This window comes from Lissotriton helveticus, chromosome 7, assembly GCF_964261635.1.
Source record: "Lissotriton helveticus chromosome 7, aLisHel1.1, whole genome shotgun sequence".
Taxonomy (NCBI): domain Eukaryota; kingdom Metazoa; phylum Chordata; class Amphibia; order Caudata; family Salamandridae; genus Lissotriton; species Lissotriton helveticus.
In genome coordinates, this window is record NC_136068.1 from 1,426,720,169 (window position 1) to 1,426,737,181 (window position 17,013).

At 43.6% G+C, this 17,013-nt stretch overlaps 1 protein-coding gene across 4 annotated transcripts in view; it reads left to right on the forward strand.

Moving 5' to 3' along the window:
- GAS7 (growth arrest specific 7) overlaps positions 1 to 17,013 on the forward strand; it is a 1,616,751-nt gene that overhangs the window by 1,060,123 nt on the left and 539,615 nt on the right. For 3 of the 4 annotated variants that reach the window (XM_078654763.1, XM_078654765.1, XM_078654766.1), the window contains exon 5: positions 10,895 to 10,948. The exons of the other annotated variant lie outside the window; for it this stretch is intronic. In XM_078654763.1, coding sequence (XP_078510889.1) covers positions 10,895 to 10,948 — 54 coding nt within the window. The remainder of the gene's footprint in view (positions 1 to 10,894; positions 10,949 to 17,013) is intronic. 4 annotated transcript variants of the gene reach the window in all.

Here is a 17,013-nt window from a genome sequence, read left to right on the forward strand (position 1 = left end):
AGCACCAACTTTCACTTCTCTTTCCTTCCTTGGAAGTAACCGTTTGAACATTAATTGCTTGACATTATGCACTTTTTTGTTTGTTTGTTCTTCATTTAATGCATAGGATTTGTCATTAAATAAACCAATGTGTAAGATTTAAGCCACTCCTTAAATGCCTTTTCCTTTAAATAATTCACCAATGTGGAATGTGCTTATGTAATACACACTCTTCCTACCAGATGATTTAATCTCTTACGTAAACTGTGCTAATTTTCTCTCATTGTTTGGTAAAAATACTTTTGTCTAGGACCACTGTTTCCTTTACCAATCGATACCCAGGTCCTTTGACTTTATACTGGGTCACCCCATGTATCTAAATGGTCACTCAAGGAAAAAAGCTCCACTTGTGCCAGGACCGACAAAGTGACTCCAAAGTTTCAGGATCACCAAAAGCTAAAGGACTCTGCACTACTTGAGAGCTCAGCTACTGGGGAAAACCTGACCGCTGCTGGACACCAAAGTGCCTGTTGGGCGACTGAGTCCTGATCCTTCTGGAGTGTCACCAAGCTAATAGGACCCAAAGCCGAGGTCAAAGTGGACTCTGGTCCCCCAAATCAAAAAAGCTTACTTACCTCTAAGTAACCATGGAACCTGCTATAACTGGGAGACCACTTGGACCTGCATTGGACTTACCTGATGTATCGTGGGAGATCGAGCCCTGAGGTTGGAGACGACACTTGATGCTCGGGGGGCCAGGGTGGCCCTAGGAATACTCACTGGTTCTCTTCAGCATCCTCATCATCCTGCATCCTAATCATCACAACTACTTATTGGCTGGATCACTGTACAGGATAAAAATTCCGAAAAGACCCTGAGGCTGCTGGACCCGACAGGTAACTGCCTCCCTGGGCCCCAGTGGTCCCTGGGACCGACCCAACCCTTTGTGGCCCATCCAGTTGAATAACAGTAGGTGTACTGGCCAGAGCAATTTACTTGCCAGTAAAAATTCATATCTCCGGTTTCCCACAAAAGATTTTTGTTTGTCTCTATTTTAAGATAAAAACCACTTAATTTTAAAAAACTACTGTCATCATTGTATTGCCTTGTGTTTTCTGCTTAGTTACTATTTTGTTACTTTTAAATGTTCTACACTTGTTCCTTTGATTAAGCTTTAATGCTCTGTGCCACAGCCACCCATGACTGAGCTAAGAGTTTTATTAAAGAAACCTAACTGGATCTCATATAATTTGTCACATTATTATATGGTGAGGTTTCCTAACCACACAGATTTCTACACAAGCTTTATTGCATCTTTTGATTTGTCACGTTTTTACAAAACCTTTGTTTCATGAAGTTGCCAGGCACTTATCAGTCTAAATCAGAAAACTTTGAAGTGGGAGACTCTTCTAGAGGCATGCCTCTGAAGAACGGAGGTGCCCTCCATTCTTGGCTCTGGCTCTAGACTAACTACAAGGGGTATGCAGCTGTTTTTCTGGAGCTAGAGCACAAGCTATTCAAGTGTTAGTGGGGCTGGGTCCAGATCCTCCCTTCTATCATGTCAGTGAGGGCCCATTCAGTCACAATTAAACTCCCATTCTTTATGGCTGGCTATGAGGAATACACACAGTTCAGCTGTTAACTATACCCAGTCATGTGGCCCAGAGACAGCCTTTAGGCACCAAATAGCCAAGTCAAGAGAATGCCAACTTTCCAAAAGTGGTATTTTCAAAATTATGAATCAAATTGTGACTTCATATAAGCTAGGATTTTTCAAAACAATTCCAAAGACACCAAACATGAACTGGCTACCTAGTACCATTTGGAAATTACACTTATAAAATGTAGTAAGGTAACTCCAATGTTATCCTATGAAAGAGGTAGGCCTTGCAGTAATGAAAAACACATTTTAGTTTTTCATTATTGGACATGTAAAACTTAGCAGTAGATGCTCTACTTTTTTAATACATACAGGGCCTACTCTACGGGTGACCACCATGTATTAAAAAGGATGATTCTTACTTGGCAAAAAGTTTAATTTGTCAGGTCGAAATGTCAGATTAAAACTGCACACACACATATGATGCAATGGCAGTCCTGGGACATGTTTAAAGTACTACTTATGTGGGTGGCCCGATCAGTCCTGCAGGCCTCTTAGTAGCATTTAATTTACAGACCCTGGACACAGGTAAGTGACTTACAAGTACATTAAATACTCCAATTTGGTTTAAGCCCATTCCACCACATTTTAAGGAGAGAGCACAAGCACTTTAGCATTGGTTAGCAGTGGTAATGTGTGCAGAGTCCTAAGGCCAACAAAACAATTTGAGTAAATATGGAGGAGTGAAGGCAAAAAGTCTGGGAATGTATCTGCAGAAAATGCCAAGTCCAACATCCCCTATTGCTGAGCAAGCATTGGTCTGGCTTTAATGGAATACTGTATGGTAATGTGAAGTATTACAAGTAGATAGCATGGGAATGGATATGTATTTGTGTGGAAGCAATGAACTGTAGAAAATGTTTGATGTTGTTTAAAAGGTAAGGAGACTGTTGCACTGTCATGCCAAACTAAAAGTCTGTGTAGGTTAATGACTGTCCTCCTTCCATCTGCACTAGTGCCAGTCAGAGAAAAACACAATTGATTATCTAGTTATCTAAGCCTCTGTAGCGGGGAGACCAGGCAGAAAGAAGGGTTGGCCCCAAACGTGGAATGGTGGGTCACTGACTCGACTACCCTTCCCTCTTTCCACTTACCCCAGACTGATTGGAACTCGGACTCCCAGTCCCTATGGACAGAACACACAGACGAAGAAACCGAAGGCACCTTTAACTGGGCGTACCTAGAGGACGAGACCACGCCCCCGGATGATGTGTACCCTTCGGGATTGGACAAAGAGGAGGAAGCCAGAAGGTCGGCGTGTGACGACACCGGGAGAGCGTGTTTGGTGTGCGGCGGAGACCAGGAGGAGAACGGAGAAAGAGCTTACAGCGAGAAAGAGACGGGAGAAGGTCGTGACGAGGGACTACCGAAGAAGGTTGCAGTGCCTGGAGGCCACCGTCACCACGATTCGCCCAGCCACACGCTCAACCAGGTATGGCACGTGTGTCGGGCTGGATGGGGAGGCGCCATTCAAAAGTAGAGCGTCCAGCCGGCTACTGCCTGTAGGACTGGAATTATATATACTCCGTGTGCTACCCCTCCCCTTACTATCCTGTCCCCAACGCACCCTCACCTCATAGTTGTTTCACCCCGTGTATATAGATAGTTTGTATATACACACGTACAATGGTGTCCCACCACTCCCAGGTTTCCCTTGGGAATATACTGACCCGGATAAATTCCTAACTGGACCTTATTTCTTCCCTGCATGTCCTACGGTGGTGCAACCGAGGAGGAGTGTCCCGAGAAAGACTCTCTCAAAGGAAAAAGAAAACGTTATTTAAAATAAAACCTTACTTACCAAGGTCGAGTCTCCGAGCCCTTCCGTCAACCCCGCAACAGCCTCTTTAAAAGCATTAAGGTGTCATGTAGTGCCCCCGAAAATTCAAGCGCAGGCAGCTGGATAAATAATCAGACCGATCACATCTGTGTGGAGGGCAAGCACTTTTTTTTGTGGTAGCACACAACTTTTGCACACAACTTTTGCACAATCAAAATAAAAACTCCTGGCTCCAAACGTGGGCGTAGCCGAAGACCCCCCACTGGTGATTCCCACATAATTGTCTGATGCCCCTGTGCAATCGAGACAGACCATTAAACTGTTTGCAGTATTTTGCCTTAGTGATATAAAATTCATTTCATTACAATTTTACATAAAAACACCCTTTCCTGAGGATAACTAACATTTGCACACAATAAGTGACATACAGCTGCACTTCCCAGAAAGAAAAAAAGGCTCTTAAAACACCATAACATTTCTCCTAATTTGAAGACACCCAATTGTCTACTACCAGTTTCTTCATACAGAAACTACACTTAATCCAAAATGCTACAGCCAGACTCTGCCTTCATCTACGAGAATGCATGACTTCAGTCCTGCACTCACTCCACTGGTTATCTATCGCTAGAAGAGCACTGTACAAGGCACTGTGCATTGTCCCCAGAGTGTTACAAGGGAAAGGACCGCTATTCCTATAAGTTGAATTGAAACAATGCAAACATAACAGAATACTGTGCTCCAAGCTTGCAGCACAGATCATCTACAACTTTACCATAAGAAATGCATAGGAGGCACTGCTTTCTAAATACATGCTGCCAGCTCTGGGACTTCCAACCCACCAAGACTTGTAACATTTAGGATCATATATACTTCAGAAGGGATTTGAACACATCTATTTTCAAAACAGTCACTTCATCCCACAACCCTGCAATGCAACCCAGAATGATAAGAGAACCTGCAAGCACTATTTATAGTTAACAGCCCACATATATAGAACCAGCACAGTACTTTCTATATCCTTGTAAGTGATGAAGGGCTCAGTTATTGCTAGCCTGAGTGATATATAGTAATGTCATTTCATTTATAATCCTTCTTGCGCACACCATAACACTTAGCATATTACAGCTGATTGCAGTGCATACAGGCTATATAATTGCTACTTTATTTGGCTTGATACTCTTACACTCACTTAAATGCTACAGGTCTTTCCATCACAATATACTGTACCAGCCAGTAAACTAGCCATCACCAAATAAACAGGCGTGAAATAATTGGGGAGACTTGAAACATACATATTTCTCTGCTGGCTAAATATGCCTCCTCAGGGGATGTACGTTGTTACAACGCATGCTTTTAGCACGCATGCTGTAACAACGTGGTTTTTATAACGCATTCTTTTACAACGCATAACAGAAAGGGGTGTTGGATAGTGAATATTTTAATTTACTATTCCAACACCAGTCCCCGTTGACACTAGGGAAGGTGTTGGATAGTAAATTAAAAATATTCCCTATCCTTGAGCGCCCCCCAGAGTCAGGCATTGTAATAGAATGCGATTTAAAAACCGCGTTGTAATAGCACTGCGTGCTAAAAGTTGCGTCGTAAACGACGTTCCCCCTCCTCTAGGTCATCAACATTTAAACAAAATATCTCTGAATGTTCAAACCAGTACAGTAACCAGTCCAGTGAACTATGACCATAAGAAATTCCATGAAGGGATCTGCAAGGCTGCTAGCTTACGGAAAACAGTGAACTGTGCACCTGTCTCTCTCACCTCGTCATGTACCACACTGTTAACTGCTGGATCACATAACACAACAACTGCATCTTGGATGTCTTCATGCAACGCTTTCCACATAGGATCAAAACAGACAACACACTTCCAACCACAAGCCTATGCGACATAGAGTGCGTCCCATGAAAGCAAGCGCTTCAGTGCCCCACTTTGAGGCAACAAGAAATCTATGTTTTAATTAAATACAATATAATTTTAGCAGTTTTAGAGCATTGTACCCCCATCAGACCCACTTTACTGATGTTCCTCCGACTTCTGTGCGTCCTATCTTGTTGTGCTTATCTGTGGATATAATTACTTGGTTACATTACTGTGTGTATACTAACCCTGGGCGGAGTTCGTGGAGTGGCGCTACGTGGAACTCCGCAAAGTGGCAAAAAAAACTCTGCCGCACTACACGGAGCTCCACAAGCGACGGAGTTCCATAGAAAAATCCTGTTTGCGGTGATTGCACAGTGTGGATGCTTGTCCGCACTGTGCAAATATTGCTTACGGCACCTTGCACAGCGCAAGCGGTCCCTTCTTTCCCTTTTCTGCCACTTGAGAAGATTTTTACTCGAGCGTCGGCTTTCTCAATGCAAACACGCAGTTTCTCATTGCGAGCGGTGGCGACCATACACGACCACTCGCATTGAGAAACCTGACCACCCAGCTTTGGGAAATCTCACGGGACGTTTATTTTCCACGCTCATGCTCGCCAACTTGATGTTGACGATTGCGAACGAGGAAAATCTGACCGGGAGGTTGATTTTCCTCGCTCATGGTTGCCAACTTGACATTGACGAACGCGAGCGAGGAAAAAGTTTTTCGGAACTCCGCGGCTCCATGTAACACAGAGTGCAGGAAACTCACCACCCATGGTTAGTGTATACCATTATTTTATTTGCTTAAAAATATTATTTCCTTTTCTAGTTAGTGACAAATAACACACAAAATCGTCCGTGTGTGTGTATCACGAAAGATGCCATCACTGTGATAAGTTCGTCCACACCCTGCTTTGCCACGAGTGTTTACTGCTTTGTACGATAAAACTGGCATCTTGGAAAAATGTCGCAATCGCAGATATCGTCAAATATTTATCAAAGACCTTTAACAGGTAAACGCGCTTTTCAGCCTAGCTGGACGTGCGCCCGCCGTGTTTGGGTGTGGACTGGTGCGCTGTGACATGCTGGCTTGTAGTTACTTCCCTTTGATTTACAGCAGTCTATTGAGCGCAGAGCGCAGAACACATCATTTTAAGGACCTTCGGCTGGCTGCAAAGGACTGCCAGGTGAACCTTACCTGTCTCTCGAGTTCCTCGCTCTCTCAAGGGATTCTGCCAGCGCCACAGTGTTGTTTCCTTCTGTATACCCTGCCAGTCTCTATTTATAGCGTGTGTTTGGCGGCAGTAGGGGGCAGATTCGTTTTGAGGCAAGTTACTAAGCAACATGACTTATTTCTGAAAGGTAGAGCTCAGGACACAATTCATACCCGAACGTTTAAATTATGATGTCAGATATTGATCTATCTTTTCAAAAGCAGTGACGATTTATTAGGAGGAGAATACACAGCATTCACACCAGTTTTATATTTCAAATCAAACGCAAAATGATGCTTGCAATGAGCTTATTTCAAAGTGCTTCGAGATTAGCTGTGGCTACTTTAAAATACTTCCCTAGCTTGGGAGAACATTCTCCTGATGTTCCGTAAGAACTAGTGATGCAGCATTGTTTATTCCCCCTTCTCCATTCTTTCCAGCACGCATGTCGGCTCCATCGGCCACCTCCCTCCACGCCTCTTGCAGCCCTTTCATGGGTCCCAGCAATGGTGCCATGTCCTCAAAAGCATGCCTCTTGCACGCCCACCCTTGCCTCCCTCGTTCTATTCCTCCCTCGCGCTTTCGTGGCCGCTGGCACTCCTGCAGACTTTTTATACACGTCCTGTGCTTCTCAGATACACCATACATCCCTACAATGTACCCGCAACAGGTCAATTATCAGTGCTTGCTTTTGAGGACATGGCACCATTGCTTAGCCCCTGATACGTATGTCTCGATAACGAGGTTTATATTGCATCTGTCTGTTTCACAGCACCAAGAAATCACACTTATGTAATATATAACAATTTACACATCTAGAAAACAGATAAAGAGAACTGATAAAACCTCTATCCATCCTTTAGTCAACCATGGAAAGCTCTGGGATCAATGATATAGTAACTATTGCTCCTGAACGATATACTTGTTCTCCTTTTAAGGGAGGTATCTCTCTTCAAGGGATAACTCTGGTTCACAAGTGGAATTTAGGTCTGGCTTTGGATGAACCAGTGCTTATTTGACGCGTTGATTTCAATATGCATAGAGTGGGCTGTGGGAGGGCCCCTTTCAACCATTGGCCTTTTTTGACCAGCCTCATTTAGCCATTGGCTTGATACTTTGTCAAGTTGTGTTGGCTCACCTAGTGGAGTATTTCTCTCTTGGTTGATGCTATTGGCTTTTAGTGTTTATCCTTCAGCCTCCACTTGAATTGCTTGTATTGAAGTGTATTAGGGGTTATTGTACAAGAACAGACTTATTTGCTGCCTGATCGTTGCTGTGTTCCCTCTTGTGTCTGCTACTACTTACTTCTCATCCCTTGTGTTTAATCTGCGCCAGATGTTGTTGATGGGGCCCACCAGTGCTTACTATTCCTGATCAGACATTTAACAAGAGCAGGAGTGAGAAAAACACACAAAGTGTAAATTGTGCATGTAATAATCTTAATAAGATATATTCAGTACACACACACACTCTCATACTCTCTCTTATTTAGCTCACCATCATGTGGCAGGGTAATGCCGAGTGTTGGCTGAACTTATCTTTATTTTTAGATCCACACTAACCCACACTGCTTTCCTTACAAATAACCTGGAAAACACCATTACAAGAGTTTTAAATGTTAAAGCCCTCAAGCTGAAGAGGATCCCCTAGGGACCCCTAGCCAAAGCCATGCAAACTGCCACTGCAATCTGCATTCCTTGAACTCGATTTCCCCAGTACCATGATGGCTTCTCTCAACCCGTGAGTGTTTGGTACCAAACAACTCCTCTTAATAAACCCACACTGATGCCAGTGTTGGATTTATTAAAACATGTACCCAGAGGGCACCTCACAGCTGCCCCCTGAAAACCTACCAACCCTGGTGTGTTCTCTGACTGACTTTAGGAAGCCTGCCATCACCAGACATGTTTCTGGACCCCTGGGGTGAGAGCTCTTGCTCTCTGAGGCTAGAAGCAAATCCCATCCTGGGCAGAGATGTTTCACACCTCCTTCCCTAGGCAGGCACAGTGTGTGAAAAGGGGAGATTCAAAAGCCTTGCCTCCTTTGTAATGCGATCCCAGACTCTGCAGCTAGCAGCCGATGGCAGCTTCCAGTTCAAACCCCCACTTTTAGCGGGAGAACCAGCGGGAAAACTAAGTGAGAATAGAAGATGTGTCCCCCTTTGCCAACTCCACCCCTCAGGTGTTGGAGGCAACGTGAAGCACATTTTTCAGTGGTCACTATCTTGAAGATAGTGGGACTTATCCAATCAGGGCTAGGACTATGCCCTGTCTCAGAGAAGAGTGGCATACTAGAGGGGGTAGACACCCCAGGTAAGGGGCCTTTTGATCCCTACTTGTCACTCCCCTGTAACATCCCTAAATATAATTAGGTGGCAACCCCAGACTCTCAAGTCAGATTCCTGACGACTTACGAAGCCCAGACACCAAAGAGCCGCAGGAGCAAGAAAGAAAGACCAGTGACAGACTTGGCGCCAGCCCTGCCAGCCTGTTTGCTGCCTTTTGCCCATGCTACAAAAGTTGATCCGTCCTGCAGGCCCAGCGTTTCATGAGATTTCTTTTAAGAATAGATGATGGGTATAACAGAAGATTCCCAAATGGTACCACACTAACCCTGGGCGTAGTGGGGCGTAGTGGGGCTCCGCGGAGCTACGCGGAGAGGGCGAGAAGCTACGCCCACTCCCGCACTCCGCGTAGCCCCACTACGCACCTCCCTCCCGCTCTCCCCTACATACTTTATTTAAGCATTTACACGGATTAAAACAAGTTAAAAGCACTTACCTTGTCCGGGGCTCGTCCGCGTCTTCATCTTTGAATAGCGTCCTTTGCCTGGATACCAATGCGCATGCGCGGGCGGCCGCGCATGCGCATTTCTCCCGAGAAATGCGCATGCGCGTCCGCCCGCGCATGCGCATTGGTATCCAGGCAAAGGACGCTATTCAAAGATGAAGACCCGGACGAGCCCCGGACAAGGTAAGTGCTTTTAACTTGTTTTTATCCGTGCAAATGTTTAAATAAAGTATCTAGTGGAGGGCGGGAGGGAGGCGGGTGGCGGCCGACTCGGCTACGCTCACGGAGTGGGCGTAGTGTTGCCGGCTACGCTGTCTACGCAAAATGCGTAGAAGGCAACACTACGCCTACTCCGTGGGCGTAGCCGATTCGGACGCCCACCCTTATACCACACACGCATATTGTGTGATTCCATTTGTATCAGTGGTTTGGCTGTCTCAGGCATCCAATGACTCCACAATGCACCACTCCCAAGAACCAGCTCTGCCAAAACACCGGAGGGGAACAAGTGCAGCGCTTTCACATTTGATGCATTTAGCATGGCCTTGCCTGGAGGATGGCGGGCAGGGCCACTGCCTGCCAGCCTCCAGGCGTGGCCCTGCCACACTTGTCATCAATGGTTAATGCTGTCTGTGGACATAGAAGGGTTGGGTGGCGTTGATAGCACAACTTAAAATCAACAGGATAGTGTCGGTGGTGACATATGCGATCTGGGCTTTCGTGGGTGGTGCCTCTGTGGTTGTGACTGCACTGCTGTCAGCTGCAGCCCTGTGTTTAAACACCGAATGTTATAAAGGATGAGCAACGGGGTGCAAAGGGAAACAAGAGCCAATGAGAGGGAATGAGTTGTTCTGGTGTCACTGTAATCGACTGTGCAATTTAAACTGAGAAAGACCAAAGAAATAATTGAGTTATACGTTTGTTTTGATGACCTGCTATCAGGTAAACGTTTAAATATTAGACACTGTAAGAATCAAAAGACTTAATTGCAAGAGGGTATGTTTGTAAAAAAAAAAAAGGAATATATAGTTTGGATTTAATCAGGAGAAAACAGGATAATAACTTAAATCTTAATGAAATAAAGCATTTTAACTTTGAAAGAATAAGTTTAAAAAAATGAACACCTCCGAAATCCTGTGTGGGTTATAAAACATTAACAGTGTGTCTACAATAAACAAAGGCACCCGTACAGGACTGCAACGGCTATTAGCGAGATAAATTAGGTTTTCAGATCTCCTGACCTCGCCGGCACTCCTTTGATGGAGAATGTGTGTATATTCGTCAGGGAAGGGTTAACTTCCTGCACGGATCCCTGATTGGAACGGGAGGTGTGGATGTGGTTTGTATGAATTATGCTGCTGAGCCGAGCGCGTGTGTTGCCTCATTGGCCACAGCCTGCGAGCCTCGCGTGGCCAGGTTTTCAGCTGTCTCAGTTACCTCAGGACATGGGGACGGTGTCGTTACAGCGCCGCCTGTAATCCTCCGCCGCCAGTGGCGGACCCGGGCAGCGTGCCGCGCTCAGCTGAACCCAAAGCCGCGAAAGATGTCCGATATCGAGTCCAGCTTTGACGATGCCTCTTGCCTTTCTCCACAGAGTCCCGGCTCCCCGTCTTCGACGAAAAAACAGACCAAGGAGGCGACACTCACGGTGAGTACACAAAAACATTGGTCCGGCCCAGCATTCATCAATGGCAACACTGTTGCCATGGCAATGTAGCCATCAGTGCAAAATGATGCGGTTCATCAGTAGACTGAAGTTTGCATGGATTGAATGTGCAGAATGCATGCGTTTCTTTTCATCTTGTGAAAAATCTGCAGGTGTATTCTCGTGTATTACATTGAAAGCAGCTGTGGAATAGGTATTGAATTGTTTCGACTGCCCGAGAGGTGTACAGTAGCCCCACTAGGACAGTAAGCGGTGAGGTGCGGATGTACAATACTGATTAACAGCAGGGTACAAATAAGCAATGTTTGCTGCTATTAACATGCGCCACGTATAATTATGCAGTTAAAGCATAACTGCTATCATCAGGTGTTCTTTATGAGACATTATGCGGCTGATCGTTTGCATATGGTTTAAGCAACGCACAAGAGTAAGTTGTGCGCCAGCATTCTTGTCTGTATATTGTAATGAATTTAGAGCACATTTTAAGGCATGTTAACTTCAGGTATAATGTAGCTGCTTGTAGAAAGGTCTGCCAGAAAACATGACGGATGTTTTATTTTGAAATATTGAAAATGCATTCCAGTGTTTTGAATCTCTATTGCAGATTTTTTATTTGGAAACACTGAACATGTATTCCAGTGTTGTTAATACGTAAGACAAGCCGAACCTTCCATCTTGATCTGTACCCAGAGAAAATTCACGATCATGCCCATTCTTGGTTACATATTACTCTCATCAGCTTTGCACATATGATTCAAATGCACGTCATTGCATGCCGAACCCTTGCAAATAAGAAACAGTATGAAAACTATTCTATTATAGTAAGACTCATTTTTCGATTATTATTTTTTCTGCACAAGACATTAGGTAATGCAATATGGATAATTGTGGTGTACATATTATATCATATTAATGTTTCAGAGTGTGTGTGGCCCAAGACCAAGCTAAACACAGATGTATTACTAAAGTGCAGACATTTTATTTGGTTACCATAGTACTGCAAAAATGACGAGAAAAACCCTTGCATATTGCACTTTACAGTGTCCTTATACAACTCTTGCCTTAAACGCTTCTTCAATGTGCTATTGCCTTACTGCACATATTTTACCCCATGCTCCCTTGTTTTTGTTAAATATTTATATGAAAACAAATACCCATGAAAAATGCCATGGCATACACTAGATCAGCAGTTGCGCTATGCAATGTTCTATTTATAACCATAACTGATGGGGGCGTAGGGTATCATGACCCACTCAAGGGTTCACCTCTCATTGTCATGGGCCCTCCCCACACTCAACATTGTTAACAAATAGCACGTTACACTGTGCGCATCTGCATATATACTGTATGTATGCATTATAATGGGGAGGAGTCCGTTCTTCTCAGCTTTGCATTGGTCCCATTCTCTACTGCAATGCCAATGACCTCCACTCACTGCTGCTACAGGCCCAGCATAGCCCTATAGAGCTTGCTAACCATTAGAAATCATTTTCCATTAATGTCTGCAGCCTAACGGCTAGGGCGGTCGACCTGGGAGCCGGGGAACCGGGTTCGAGTCTCGGCAGGGACACTCAACTTTCTTTGATTTTGGGCAAATGACTCAATCTCCAAAAATTAATGTGTCCGTCTGTAATGTAATGTAACTGGTGCTCATGTAAAGCGCTCTGATACCTTCGGGTCTTTTTAGCATTATATAAAAGTTCACCCCCCCCAAAAAAAGATAGTCCTTTTCTTATGTTTGTAGTGTGATGCACATAACATAAAGCCCATGACAAAAAATTCAGAATGTAGTCTTTCTACAATATCTATACGGCTACAGACATTGTGCCAGAGTCACAAAATAAAACTTAAAAGTACATGCAGAAAATGACATCTCAAAAGTCCCAGGAGCATGTTCTAAAATTACACCAGGTGCAGATTTTCAGAGTTGGTACTCGGAATGCCAGGGGACAACTCCCACGGGCTCCAACCCATTCCTCCTGTGCTGAAATCTACACAGTGTAAATGTATGCAGAGCGGAAATGCAGTCCATTGTGCAAATATATATTTTTTTTACCCACATAGCGAAAACATTTTCCCTGTGGAAGATCTTTCCCTTACCACGCCAGTTAATCTGGTGGTGTGCTATTCCCCTTCCCATTCTGGAAAGTGAGTTACTCCAGCTCTTGTGTTTTTCCGGTCATTTCCAAGGTCTGAAGGTGTTGGCTCAGAGTTTGTGAATACCTACAGACATTTGAGTTTGTGGGTGTTCAGAAACTTTCAAGATAAACCACACTTTTAAACCGCACCACTTGCTTGGAATTTACTAATGCAGAATTCTCAAAACTCGTGGTGAAGAAATCTGTAGTAGTTAATCCATAAATGGAGTTAGTTTCAGTCATAAACATATGTTTATGGCAAAAAATATCACTGTGGATCTGGCCCATTGTGCTGGTAGCCCGTTATGTACTACAGAGATCAAGGAAATACTAACTGAACTGCCCAGAAATTATTTTCAGAACATCTTAAGTGCTGTAGACACATTGGAGAAGTCTATACTACAAATATTAGTACTTTAGTCATGTGCCTATCTCTATAGACATGATAGGGCAACCTTCTGCTGTGATGCATAGACCTTCTATGTTGTTTTATAAAGCAACGTACAGTCCTCCTTCAGCGCCCCCTCCCCCCACCCCCCTCATGAGGGCTTCAAGTAATAGGATAGGAATGATTAACAGGTGTGCAGACACTAGTTGTGGCAGCTAGGAACAGTAGGGTAAAGTGTTCTGTAATTTTGTGAATTGAGTAAACAAAACGTGTTATAGTTTACAATTCGTTGAACTATTCTATTTACCTGAACAGTGGTGTTTATATATACCACTTCATTCTCCTAAAAACTTGTTATTGTGTATCTTCTTCCCTAGGGGAAATGTGTGATCTTTAGCTGAAGACTATCTCTCTCAATCGTCATGATACCTTTTAAACTTAATGGTGATAGGAACACCAAGGTGAAAATAAAATCTCCATAATGCTGAACAGTGTCGTAATTTGGAGAGAGGTTAAGGATGGACAGTGGCATTACAAACATGAGATCCATAATGATTGGTCGACCCACAGTTGACTATACCTCATCCTCAACCATTTCATGATTGTGTTGTGATTTTATTTGTTTGCTAATGAGTGCTGTGTACCGTGTAATGTTAAAGGGGTGGACATTTGCAGTTGAGCTGCAAGGAGCGACCTTGGAATGGTAGCAACCCTGGATTGGTAGATCCCTGCTGTCACCAACGGAGCCGCGGAAGGGACGTTTGTAGAAGGTAGCACCACTACGTTTAGTGCCATTGAGCACGGGGTCCCCTCCGTTTCCCTTCACAGGCTCATGATGCCATTGGCTTCATTTAGCAAATTGATTTAAGGAATTATCTCAATACGCAAGGCCAAGTACCATAGTAGGCACACTAGGCTTTATTTCACAAACAAATAGCGTTTATGTATGAACAGTATTATACTGTCACATGTGAGTAGGGTAGGGATCTGTGCACCCGTCCTGAAGAAGAGGCTTTAGGCCTCGATACATGTTGACGCACCCAGGATGTCATGTACGTTAATTACACAATACCTCCATCACACCTTTTTAACAATACCAGCACGGAGGTATATTAAAAAATTATTCGTAGCCCTCACTTGCCAGGTATTTTTTAAACACACACTTACCATTCACTTCTGACCCTACCTTTCACTACCCTCACACACTACACATAGCGATTATATTAGTGCTCCCGCGTGTTCGCTGGTCAGTAGCACGACGCGTTCCATGGAGGGACGCGAAGACCCCTATGATGAAGCATGACACCAAGGGCCCTTTTGTTGTGTGAGGGGTACTTAAAGAACACTGTGTGCTTTCCACCATTGTAGTAGGCACACAACCCCCCCTTGTTTTCCATATCTTGTTAAATCGCCTTTCACCTATCTTACATGGGTGGATTCTCTTTGTTTATTAACTGTAGCTGGGGAGATTGAATCTCCCCATGTGTCTGTACTTAAATTCTGAATCCTGTTGTGGTGGGTTTTAGCAGATACTATAAATGTCATCTACCATCTGGAGCATTTGTATTTGAGGCCTAAGTCGGGGGCATGCGATGTTTGTCCCCTAAATGACTAACATAGCTAACTCCATAGAGTGTATCTGTTTTTAGCTCATTAAAAAACTGTTATCACCACCTTTCAAAACCCTGAGCTGAACCCTTTGACTGAATGGAGCATATGATCTGCAAAGCACCTGCACTTATACTCGCTAAGATCTCCTTGGTCTTTACACAATGATACATGTGTTTTGTCTCTATACCTAATAGTGCCTCCTCTTCTCCCTTTTTATTTTACTCATTTTTCTTTACTTCTATCACTTATTTGTACGCCACACCACACATCTTTGGGTTTATCAAATCTCCACATGTTGTTTTCCTCTAATTTATTATCTGTGACCTGGATTTTGATCAGTAATCTAGACCCTAAGGTCTCGACCAACCCTCCAGGACTTTATGCATTTGAACTGTATATCTTACACTGGATCCTTGTATTCTCCGATTGTTATTTTCTCTTTGTTCATTTATTTATTAAATGTGCTCAATAAAATTCTCCTGACATAAAGAAAATACTGTGTGCTATCACAATACCAGTAGTGAAGGATAAAACTAAAAGTGAGGTAGTTATTTTCCTCTTTCCCATGCACACCATCTGAAGCAACTCAAATACAAATGTATATTCACATTTGAGCTTGTCTTAATTGGTAATACAAATTTTATTAGAATTGTCCATCAAATGAAAGATGCTCAATAGATTCCCAGTGATGAGTAATTTTAACAGCTGGTTAAAGTTCCACAGAGATTGAGAGCTTAGTATGAACAAATGGAATAAGTGAATTAATACACTCAGGAAGGTCTGCCTTCACACCACACTAGGCATTAAAATAGAGAAATGTTGCCCATTTGCAATCTACACATCAGACCTAATGGCTGGTCTGGTTTCAGTAAAAGTCAAATAGAAGTGAATGTATAGAGGGCCACCAGCAAGGGTGTGCTAGCATGCCACTGAAACCATGAAATATATCTCCATTTAACTAGGAGGGACAGAAAAAATTTCACTTCATATTGGTGGGTAAAAACTCTTGAACTTGTCATGCATGCTTGCCCACTCAAGTACTTCAGAAGGAAAAAGAAAACTGATTTAGATACTCTAAAAAGCAGTAGTGTAGTAACTCAGACATTTGAGTACCAAACACTACTTATGCCGCTGATTAATCCAAGAAGACATGATGGTCAGAACCAGTGGTGAAGAGCAGAAGGAGGCGAGATGGTCCCAAGATCAGAGCAGGAGACTCAACAAGATCTGATCAACTTTGCCTTTATGTAATATGGTAAAAATAACCGAGCCAAGAAAAACGAACAAGTTGAACAATACTTTCGAGGGGAAAAAAACCTTTATATGGGAGAATCGGGATTTGCAAAGAAACAGCTTATGGTTGATAGTGGAAGTAAGGAGAGTACACATACAGTATGTTGGACGTCCATGAACTAAAAATATATGATATGTATTTCGGTTATTTGGCACGGGAACAGAGAGGACTCGCACATAAACAGCACACAGAGCATCATTTCACGAACTAACATGATCAACTTGTTGCCCATGGCCACTAAAATGGAGAAAGTATCTCTGACCCCACCCATAGCAAGGCAGTGGACACAAATCTGAAATAAAAGTGGCTCACAAGAAAGCCTTGAGATTGGCACAAACCGAAGATAACATGGTCTAAACATTTGTATAAAAATGTGTGCCTTTTATTTTTTTCTGCACTGTTACTTGTGGGCAAAGACAGATCTGTAGGGTGTGAGATATTAGTTCACCCTGACTATGAACTAGAGGACACAATGAACAGAGGGAAGTTAACCTCCCAGTTGTCATTATTCAAATTTCTAGATGACCACCTCGCATGATCATCCTGGAAAGGACTGAGACTCATGCGCCTTTTAAAACAGTGAGCCCTTTTATTGGGTCTCTGTGACAAATGGCAG